The 11,677-nt window shown below is 41.0% G+C and overlaps 1 protein-coding gene across 7 annotated transcripts in view; it reads left to right on the top strand.

Annotated features, from left to right (window-relative positions):
• The first annotated feature begins 375 nt into the window (after positions 1-375).
• LOC107392446 (ryanodine receptor 3) overlaps positions 376-11,677 on the top strand; it is a 129,941-nt gene continuing 118,639 nt past the window's right edge. For all 7 annotated transcript variants that reach the window (XM_070546664.1, XM_070546666.1, XM_070546663.1 and 4 more), the window contains exon 1: positions 376-693. In XM_070546664.1, coding sequence (XP_070402765.1) covers positions 646-693 — 48 coding nt within the window. In that variant the 5' untranslated portion in view covers positions 376-645. The remainder of the gene's footprint in view (positions 694-11,677) is intronic.

Here is an 11,677-nt window from a genome sequence, read left to right as displayed (position 1 = left end):
AGGTAAAGTGGTTTATGCATTTACAATAAAAATTGAATGGAAAATGTGTTATATTTTATTCTAAAACTAAAGATAGATAGCTAGATCATTTTATCATGTCTTATCAGGCTTTCGGTGATTGATAAACGCAAGTATGTTTATGTTTGACGCAGAATTTTGGGACCTGTTTGAACAGATGCAGTGATTCTCTTTTCCCTCATCAGGAACTTCCTTCCGAACAGCTGTCTCTGGTTCTGCAGAAGGCGCTGACCATGGTGCTGATCTGGACTGAAGCAGCTCCCTCAAGCATTTACACCCAGCGTGCTGTCAGCCGCTCACCCCCCCCCCCCCACCCCCCCACACACACACACACACCTGTGTGTGCGACTCTATCCAGCTCTCCATTTGTTTGAATATTCGCGCTCTCACGTCGGCGTTAACAATCCCGAGCGGTGACGTCGCAGATAAAGATCCCGCTGCCGTTTCTGGAGCTCCATCGTCCCCAGTCCGCTCCAGCCCACCGATGCTGACACTCACTCCTCCGCCGGGCTTGACTGACACATGCTGCGGTGTTCTTCTCGCCGTGTGGCCGCGGATTTATTAGCTTTATGCCAATATCGAAAGGAGAGAGGAGCCAGCGGAGTCTGAACGGGCTCCTTTGCAGCCATGGCTGAAGGTGGAGAAGGAGAGGATGAGATCCAGTTCCTCAGAACTGTAAGTACATTTCCGGCCGCTCCGGACTCTGGGTTCAGGAGAAAATGTGCTGCTCCCTCTTTCATGTTTCCTGTCGATTACCTCCCAAACCCTCTCACGCTGTTTCAGTATTTTGCCTTATTCACATCTGACAGGCGGCGGTGTTGCTCTGCTGTTTTTGCGCATGGCTCTCTGTCAGCTATTGTCTTTCCTGCAGTCTGTGCCTCAAGAAGTTAACAACAGCAATGTTCCTGCTGTGTAAAACTTACCCATACACCTTTCTGCATCTTTACTATAAATACATTTCACCCATATTGATAAAATGTTATGATTAAGCACAAAAAGAAAGAAAACAATCACCAGCTTGATTATTCTTTGATTAAATGAAAGACAGATCACATTTAAAGGGGAGTTCTGAAGCAGGTCTGTGGTGAAAGAACAGGGTAAAAGCTGGTCATCCAGGGCTCTTAGCAGCAGCACAGGTCTGAAAATTAGCCAAGGACACTTTCTTATTAATGCTGTATTGTGGGAATGCCAGATTGCTCTGTGATTCACTTGTTGGACGTCAAAGCCAAAAGCAGATGGACTTCAATACATGCTTGAGAAACCATGCAACATTTTAGGAACTAACATATTTGTATTGTTTTTTTTATTTTACTAAATTGCGTCTGCGTGGTTGCATAATGTTTACTGTTGAGACAGACTGATGCTGACATGATCGGTTCATCTGCGGTCAAATGCATTTCAAGGTGCATCAGGTTTGAATATACCCACTCATCTAAGGAGCTTTGAGCTGGAGGTCTTCCAGCATGGCCCCTGGACAGTAGGAGGTGTTTGGTTGCACATGTCACTGGCACTGCTGCTCCCCTTTATTACGCTGCTCACAGACACAGACCTACTGCGAGGTAAGGCAAACAGCAATAATATCCGTCCTTTTCTGTTTTTCATTAAAAAAATCTTTTTTTTATAGTAAATTTGGTTTGAAATGCTTTCTTGAAAATAGCACACTTGATGGGACCTTCACTAAAGCATCAAACCCATTTTGCAAGACTTGACAGCAATCTAAAAAATGTCCCCTTCTTTCACTCAGAAAAAGGCTGATCATTTTTTTCCAGGAACCTTGTAACTGCAGCACAAAGAGGTCAACACATTAGCATGTGTGCCACATCAAAATAGAGCTGACATTTCAGCACAATTTCTTCTCTTTATAGGCCTTGAACTTAAATGCCACATACTGTACCTTCTTCTGACCACTGGATGCAGTAAACTCAGCAAACCTGTCTGTTTTAGTCCAGTTTCTTAATAAACTCATGAAGAAAAATTCCCTACTATGAGAAAACATCAACCAATAGAAGGCTGCTGTTGCTTTTGAATGCAGACTTAACAGCTTGTTGCTTCCCTCTACAATGATGCAGCTGACAGGCTAGATGATGTTCGGATGGAGGAGGTGCATGGAGTGAAATTGGTGTTCATGTGTGCAAAAGTGTGTGTTTTGAATGCAAATGCAGAGCCAAAGCTGTGTGGTGCAGTCAGGCTGCACCAGACTTGCCACAGCTGAGCACAGTGCAGAATTTATTCATCAGCTAAAGCAAGACAAAGCTTGACTAATAAGAGGGAAAAAAGAGCAGAACAAATATACATTTTGAGTACATGCACGTGCATTTGTAGATAAATTTGTCCCTGACACGTGGCTAAAAACAACTCAGTTGGATGCATGTATTGTTTGCACATCGTAGTCTCATTTATCATGCATGGAGATGTAACGTCTATATTTATTGCCTGCATCCAAATGTTGACTATTAACAGAGTCAAGAAGTGTGATAAAACAGTTTGCACACTGTCTTTTCTCTAACAACACAAAGTAATTTCCCTGGAGTGGTAGAAGAAATTACCCCTGCCGGACTGCTGCCTATAAAACCCTACTCAGTGGGAGGAGAGGAGAAGGAAACAGCGAGCATGTCTCTCAGCCATGGGTAATTTGATGTTGCAGGAAGAGGAACGTGTCTGATTGTAGAGCAAAGCTCCTCGCACAAACTGCAGTTTAATTTGAGGCGAGAGAGTCTTAATAAGCCTGCAGATTCAGTTTGTCCTGTTTGCAAGCATCCTCAGATGGATCAGCTCCATCAGCAGTGGCTTTATAACAAGCTGTGGAGTGAATAAAATATCTGTGCATGGTTTCATTGCTCTGGGTCCTCATTATGTAAGGATAGTTTTCCAAATGAATTGCCTTTTCTTGTGTTCGTTGTGATTAGAGCAAAAGAAACAAACTTTTATTTTTCTTGGCACTTTTCCTTCCACTTTATTAGAAATCCTGAAGACAAGAGGGCCTCTTGTTATTATATCCACGGTACAGCATGCAACACACACACACACGCACGCACGCACGCACACACACACACGCATTATGCTGTTGTAAAGATCCCTGCTAGGCGAATATCAAATTCTAGGGATCTATTAGCAGTTTGAGTGGGTGTAGCGACTTTGAAAAGGCCAGACTAGGGCTGTGACTAATGCACTGTGGCAGCACATGGCTTGTTTATGTGAAGGCACAGACCTCGCTTTGCATCCAGGCAATGACTGTTGATGCAGCGACACAGAGGAACAATGCAATGAGCCGTGGCAAGCTGATCCAGAAGAAAGACAGGAATTGGATGAGCTGAGAGGTGTTGATTTGGAGTTTGTCCTTGTTTAAACTCAGATTCAGTGTCTTCTTTTTCTTTTTCTCCTCTAATTCCCCTTAAGACATGATTTGCATTGACTTGATTCACATGTCCTGACTTTTCCTTTCATCTACAGCCTGCTTCTTTTAGATAGTGAAGACATAGTCTTGATATAGAAGCATCATTAGTTTGCTACAACTTATCCAACTCTATCAAGTCACATCCTCCTGTTGCATGCACTGTGTCAAATTATCAGCAATTTGCATGAAATTATTCCCTCATTTCAGCTCATCCCTGTATTCTTCTTGACATTAGGAAAAGGGAGCTTTAATGAGGTCTGCTGTCATTTCATGGCTGAGTTATAAAAGTTATAGTTTCATTAGCAACAAAACAGCATTTTGAGCAGAATCATGCTGATTTAAGCAGCAAATCCATAAAACTTACAAAGATTTATTTTTTATGCTAATCGTCATGAGAGAATGTTACCTATTTGGCAGAGTTTTAATTTGTTCTTTCCAGCTTTTACTTTCACATGTAAGCAGAAAAAGAATGGATGTTGTGTGAAAGCTGGTCCATTCTTGCTTTTGTGATGCATTGAATTCATTTTTGATGAACTGTTTTGGGGGAAAAGTGATAAACTAATCAACTTGTTCTTGGAAAAGTTTCACTTGAAGGCCAAGTTCACTGGGAGAACATTTTTTTTGCTTGTTACTTTTGAAATTTGACCCGTCACTCTCGAGTTTACTATGAAGGCTAAATGTGAAATAGTCCTTTACCCTGTTTTCTGCATTAGCCACAAATAGAAAATAAATGTGAAAATGCTCAGGTTAGAAAAAACCTCACTGATCTATGCCACTCTGCTAATTAGCATGCACGTACTCACTTTTGCAGCCAGGAGAGAACAGAGCACGCCTCAGCTAGTAGAAACAAATTATTAGCATTAGCGACTCCACAACATGTTAGAACTCCCTCAGGCTTGAGTTATTTTGTGGAGATTAAGTATCAATGTTGCAAAATGAATGTTGGCAGTAGAAGAGTAGCACAGCTGTTAGCCAATCAGAAGTGAGATTTTCAACAATCATGAATAATAATGAGTAAGACTCCAAATGCTGTTTTCTACCCCCTCTCCTCCAATTAACCTCTACTCCTTGAGGCAGGAGCGCCAGAGCTTTTTCCCCCCCCCACAAAAACAACATACCATATCCAATGGATTGAAAAACAAATGAATGACAGTTTTAAGCTGTTCAAAATGCAAAAGTATACCAAACATAATTCTTAGTATTGATAAAACTCAGAGTATTTACTCTTTCTGCTCTGCAAATCAACTTGCAGTGTATTAAAGACACTACAGCCGAAAGCATCGATCTCTCATTTTGTTTATTACCTCTAATCAAAACTCATTCTAGTGAAAGTCGGACATTCAAAAGATAAACCTGCAGAGAAGTGAAAGTGTTTGCACGAGTTTTCAAATTGAGGCACTGCTGTATGATGAAGATGGACGGGTCAGATGGACCTGTGATGTAAAGGGAATTACTCCTGCAGGTCTGCCCGGAGACAACCTCGTGTGAAGCAGCTGTAATGAGCTATTGATTGTGCCACTAAATGAAGAAATTTCCTCAGCAATGTTGGTGGCATGCGGTAAGCAAACCTGACTGATCAGATGCTTTACTGAATGAATATTTAATAAAGCAGCGTAGGAAGCCTCCTCCCATATCAACATTTTTCTTTGTGGTTGAAGACCCCCAGCAATTCTGACATTTAGGTTTGAGTCCATGTGTCTGACGGTCTTTATATGATTTGTTTCTGCATGTGAATATTATTTACCTTGATAACTGTTGGATTTTTTTTGTTAAATTAAGAACTAAAAAAATAAGAAATCAAAAAACAACAAGTAGTTTAAATACTAATCTAAACATTTATCATGATGCTGAAGTTAGTGTCTGATTTGACTAAATGGTCTGCATAGTCTCAAGTAGAAGCTATCTGTTAGCATTAGCAACTCCACCACACAGCGGAACTCCTTTGGATGTGTGCTGTTTGTGGAAATTAAACTTCAGCGTTGCAATGCAAATGGAGTCTGTGGTAGAGCTGAGTTACTGTTAGCCAAACTAAGGCAAGATGTTAAAATATCTGGAAATAAGCCAACAAATCCTGCTGTGTTCAGTTTAACTCTGATCTGGCTTACTTCTAGTTCCTGAAACAGGTGCACCAGAGCTTTTTATCCCCCAGTACATGTTACAAGGCACTCATTCCTACTAGAGACCACTGCAAATGTACTAAAATATAGTAAAGTTCCACTTAAATGATTGGATCCTGATCCATCCATCAAGCTGCCCTCTGATCGCCTCTTCCCTCTTTGTGTGTGAATCTCAGGTTCTCATCTTGGAGCAGCTGAACGGAAAGCAAAGCCAGAGATGGACTAGCTAGCGCAACAAACTCCATTTTGTTTGTTGTTTGAAAATGTCATTTTAGCAGTTGTTTTCCAGGTGCTGTTTAGAGTTTAGTTCTGGTTGGGAAACATTTAGGTGACGGACCAGTTGTCTCTGAAAGAAGCTAGTCCTCTGTCAGCTGGCAGAGCTGTTTGTCAGTTTATAGCCTTAGGAATGCACGTATGTATGTGTGTGAGCTGTCTGAGAGGGGAAAGCGAGTGGGAGGAGGTTGTTTGGGGTGGATTCCGGAAGTTTTGATCTATTGTTTGTGGTGTTTTACCAGATTATTGGTGTGATTATTAACCATCCATGGTACAGCGTGCAACACACACACATGCATTATGCTGTTGTAAGGATCCCTGCCAGGCGAATATCAAATTCTGGGGATCTATTAGCAGTTTGAGTGGGAGTAGCAACCTTATGGTTATTAACCAATAGCTAGCATGCATAATTTTTAATTTTTGTGGTGCGCTACGTTAGGAGTTATGGCAGAACATGTGTCAGCAACAAAACATGTTGACCTGAACCATCTGAAACAGGGTTGACCCTTTGATGTGTGTATTTTCAAAAAGTAACATGCTCAATCAGCAAGACTCCCCCCCCCCCCCCAAAAAAATCAGCAACAATAACACATCCCTTATATCATGCCATAACACAAATATGAACCCAATCACTTAAAATTTCATATCTTATTGTTGTATCCGGGCTCCAATTCACTGCCAAGTTTAATAAAATCTTTAAAGTTTTTTTTTTAACTTAATCTGTCAAAACAATCCCACCATCTACAGGTGAGTAATACATGGCTGCAAAGACTGACAAGAAAAAAGGGAGGAGGACGTTTAACAGAGAAGGTTGATTATAGTTTTGGACTCTGCTGTTGCAAAGGAAGTAAAACTGACTGGGGTCCATGAAGATAAGGAACAGAACATTTGAGACAAACAACAATTTAGAAACATCCCATCTTGCTGATTTTACTACTTTAATTTTTAAGTTAATTTCAACCTCTAACCCTTCTTATTCATCCCCGTCCCCGTTCCTACAGAAACAGTATCAGTGCTTGTAGCATTTTACCAGGAATAAGAATCATTAAGAACTCTATTAGCTGTGCATGTGAATCATTCCACTCCTACATAAAGCAGCTCTGGTATCTGCTGCATTTACGTCCAATATTCTGTTTCCCCCACTGTGCCTCTAATAACCCACTTAAAAGAGTTTAGACTGCTTCGGGTTGCTGCTGCTGAGCCTCACTCACAAAGTAGAAAAAAAATCTTTAAAACTATTCAGGACTTTATTACGCTGCTTGGTGCATCCTGACTGAATAAAAGTTGGTTTCCTAAGAAAACGCAGGGACGTCTGAGATTTCTATCTGACACTGATGGCTGTGATGTTGCTCATAAAATGCTCATAAAAGATTCAGGACTGCACCATGGCATTGGAGACAAGAAGACATTTTCACCTTCTTTATTGGGCTTTTGTTGCTGCAGAGGCAACATTGTGTGCTATAAGAGAATGCACTCAGCAGCAGGTGGGGTGAGAGATTCATGGTTGTTGCATTTGCAGCAAGGATACTCAGCCACTCACGTGCTTGCTAACACCTTCTGTGTGTCGTGCTCAGCGTTTAACAGCACACGTTGAATTCAGCACCTTTAATACAACGTTGAAGCTCTATAGTAAGAAAACGGATTGCTTTGTTTAGAGTTAGGGTTGATTGTCAACACCCATTTCAAATGAAATAGATTTTGACTCTGCAGTGCCTCGGTTCATATTGTTTCTGGAGCCAAATTCAGCAACATTCAGGAGGTGGAATGAGTTATCTGAAAGACTTTGGTCAGGTCAGACTTGGTGAGGTTAGGTGTAGGGTTTTGGACATTTATATCTATTAAATAACATTAAATAGGACGTAAATGCATTTTTTTAACTCTGTTCAGCTCCTTGCAGCATTAGGCTATGTTCATTAAGTCTCAAAGTAAAAACATGGACCTGCTGTTGTTTTGGATGGGACACCTTTGTGCAGAGAATGAGGAACAGCTGCAGTCATCCCTCACAATGACATTCTAGGCCACAGATCCAGTGCTTGTACTTCCTAAAGTGTAACTGTCATCATGCCCCATGTGAGGTTTATGCTAACGTCACACAGTAGAGCAAGAGCGAGTCAAAAAAACAACTTCCAGGACACGGGAAAGACAGAAAGTTCCACTTTCTGCTTTTAGATCTGCAAGAAGGCTCATTTCAAAACGCTGCCGAATGCTCGTTGTGTAGAAACAGCATGTTTTCACTTTTCTTTGCTTTGTCACAAAGTGTCTCAATTCTCTTGGTGGATGAAGTCACCATGAGAATTGTCAGGAAGCAAGCGGAAGGAAATAGTTTGATCCTTTTGTTCTCAGAGGCCTACAGTGGCCATGGCTGCTCTCGAGTGTCCCCAGAGTCATTCTGTAGGAAAAATCACAAAAACACACCAGCAAATATTCCATGGGTGTATTGTCTCAGTTTCAAACAGGAACATTACAAAAGTTATGTAATTATTTTATGGTTAGGACAGAGCAGGAATCAGACAACCAATGGCCAAGTATATTTGGAGCATTGACAGATACCAGTCTAAAATACACCAGTGGGTGCAATATCTAATGATCTTTTGTTTAAACCTCAAATGCTTCCATTCATTCATGTAAAATATAAATGAAATAAAAGGTTTTTGACTAGATTAGAACATTTTTTAGCACATTGGCCAAATAATTTATTTCACTTGTTAAAGGTGATGCCAATTTACACGAGAAACCATGAAACATTTTTAAAATACACCACATGCACCTCAGTGGCATCACTTCCTGTCTGGCTCATGTAATTTCTCTAACTTCATGAAAACTTGCATGCAGCATCTGGAGAAAAAAAAATAGACTCCATGTGGAACCATTCCAGAGCTCTACATCTGTATCTGCACCACACCACAGACAGTGTTAATGCTCGATGGACTCAATAAGTTTTGGTCTCTGCAGAAGCGGTACCACTTTTTAGCTGTTAAAATTAAAGCTACTTTCAGAGAAGCAGAACCTCGCTGTGAGGTGCAGTGAAACACTTCACAGCCTCCCTGCTTCGCTTCTCTAGCACTGTGAAATCCAGCCAATCCTAATACCTCTAAACCATGGAAGGACTCGATCTGCCTGCAGTGCTCACTCATATGCTGTATAAACCTTCTCAGACGACCTGCTGTAAAGCAGCCCTCATTCTTATCAGACATGTTTGACTGTATCTTTGCTGTGATGTACCCCCAGCACCAAGCCAAAAAGCATATTAGCCATCAAGGTGGCCACAAAGCATTCTGTGCAGTGTGAGATGGAACCATTTTTCACTTTGGGCTATTTGTTTCTGAGGTTATTGCCATACCTGTCCAATCCTGAAGATGGATAGCCTTGGTCCATATGGTTACTGTTCCTCACAGCTGTACAGTGAGTGGATAGCGATTGGGTAATCATATTGCTCACAGCAATTAGGCAGTCCTAATCTGAAGCAGAATATGTGCCAGATGACACACACACACACACACACACACACACACACACACACACACACACACACACACACACACACACACACACACACACACACACACACACACACACACACACACACACACACACACACACACACACACACACACACACACACACACACACACACAACATCAAATATACATGGGACTCTTGTTCCACGAGTGCAAGTTTTCCATTAAATCCCTGCTCCATAGCATGGCGTTATCAAGGGGAGGAGCTATAGCAGCTGTAGCCGCTGCTCCCCTTCTGGAAGGAGCTGATAGCCACGCCTCATTCTGCGCTTGTGCAGTGAAAGTGAAGTACGAGAGCTAAGGCTAAAATACGGTGTAGCTCCTCTACACACAACACACAAAAGATAAGTCACTCATTATTCAAGTCCCTCTGCAGTTAGTTTGCGGTTTACAGGCTGAATTTAATTCAGTACAGGTCGAGTTAGCATTCAAGCTCTATTAGCCCATGGTAAACACAGCATACTTCAATTACCTCCACTAATATGTCTTTTATTTGAATAAAACTTTGGTTTAAATTCTCTAAATTACAATAAATTACTTGATATTTACCTGTCCAGAAGACACTTCACTAAGTCTTCATCAGTTTTAACCAGATCACAAAGCTCCCTCCATCTTTTAAAAGCACTCCAATATGAATTCTACTCGACTGTCATAAACATCTGATGGCAGTTTTTGCTGAAGGACTTTTAAACGGTTTCACTTTTCTTTAAGAAGCATAAGACAGTAGAGGAATATTTCACCTTGCTGTTTGTTTTAGTTGATCCATTGAAACCTCTGACATCTTCTTTGTTGGTGTGCTAATCTGACTTTGGCACATTCTTGTTGGTTGCACCTGATTGCCCCCTTGTACCTGTCAGAGTTGCTCCCCCCCGGTCACTAAGGTATGCTGATCGTCTTCTACTCAAAGTCCCGACAATGAAGTATAAACTAAAGTATAAAAGTATATATGTCGATGGTATAAAGCTCGTGGGGAGCGTGCGTTCGCCTTTGCTGCTCCCAGACTCTGGAACGCACCCCCTCTGGTGGTATGCCAGGCTTCTTCACTGGCACAGTTTAAATCCAGCCTGAAGACACATTTTTTAAATTTAGCTTTTGGTCATTGATCGGTCTTTTATGCTGTAACTCTCTTCTGTTTTTACTGACTTCTGTTTTTAGTGACTTCTCTTTTAATTGGCTGTTTTAAACTTTTGTTTTAATTTTAGGTCTTTCTATTTGATGACAGTTTTAATCTGTGTTTAATCTGTATGTATGTGAATTTGAATGGCTGTTTAGGTTTGACTCTGTGCAGTGCTTTGGTCAGCTGACATGCTGTTTTTAAATGCGCTAAATAAATAAAATTAGATTGGATTGGATTGACAGGTCCCTCTTGTGGATACGTAAATCTATTGGTCAATGTTCTAGCTCCCAAAAATGTTTTGTTTTGCTATAGAGACCAGGGGATGAATTTATGGGAAATATAAAACATGAAAAATTAACTATAGGTCAAATTTAGGCATTTTTAAGTTACTTTAAAACATTTGAACAACAGCTTTAATGATAGTGCATAGTTTAGACCTGCATTAAGAGACTCCACACAGTCTGTGTGGTGCTGGCCACAGCTGCATGCATTCTGTGCCTGCAGCTGGATTTTGACCCCTGTTGACAAACCAGCTACAAGGCTGTCGTCCTCAGCAAAGTCTTTAAAGGAGGCAGAAATGTTACCAAATGTCAAGATGAATTTGTTGAGTCTGCCTGGTGATTTTAATGATGGTTTTGTCTGTTTGTGAGCTCTTTTTCCTCTTGTTCTGTTTTTGCGCCGGGGGCAGCGTGTTCAGCAGTTTGCCTCGAGATGAGCATTAGCACTCCCATTTACACAGTAACACTGAGTCATGAGAACAAAGCTTTGCTCCTCTGGCCCAAAGATTTTTTTTTCTGTTCTCTTTCTTTTTTTTTTCCCATCTCAACTGCTGTCACACCACACTGTGTGAGAGCATTAAGCCTGTGAACCAGTCCAGCAGTAAACCAGCAGTGAGCTCTAATCTCCACCAGAATATTCTGGGTCTTGCCTCAGAATCGCTTCTTCTCATTTTGCAGCACCATCACAATAATTGATGTCTTACCATTTTTATTATGTAAACCATCTCAATAAAAAATGCAGCGTGGGTGCAAAAATACCTGCGCGTCCATTTTACGTACTGATTTTATTCAGACATGAGAATACTTGTGTGTTTTCAGAGTAAACATGTAGAATTTGTGATGTCTGTAGTGATATAGCCAATTAAGAAATTATTTGGTTACATACATGTTCAAACTATTAATGTAAAACTTTTGACTGGCAGATCAACCACTTGAAACATGCACTGAAATGAAAGAAAAAA

The sequence above is a fragment of the Nothobranchius furzeri genome, chromosome 18, assembly GCF_043380555.1.
Source record: "Nothobranchius furzeri strain GRZ-AD chromosome 18, NfurGRZ-RIMD1, whole genome shotgun sequence".
In the NCBI taxonomy this organism is placed as follows: domain Eukaryota; kingdom Metazoa; phylum Chordata; class Actinopteri; order Cyprinodontiformes; family Nothobranchiidae; genus Nothobranchius; species Nothobranchius furzeri.
The sequence above is the reverse complement of the archived record's forward strand: the minus strand, read 5'-3'. Positions and strand labels throughout refer to the sequence as shown.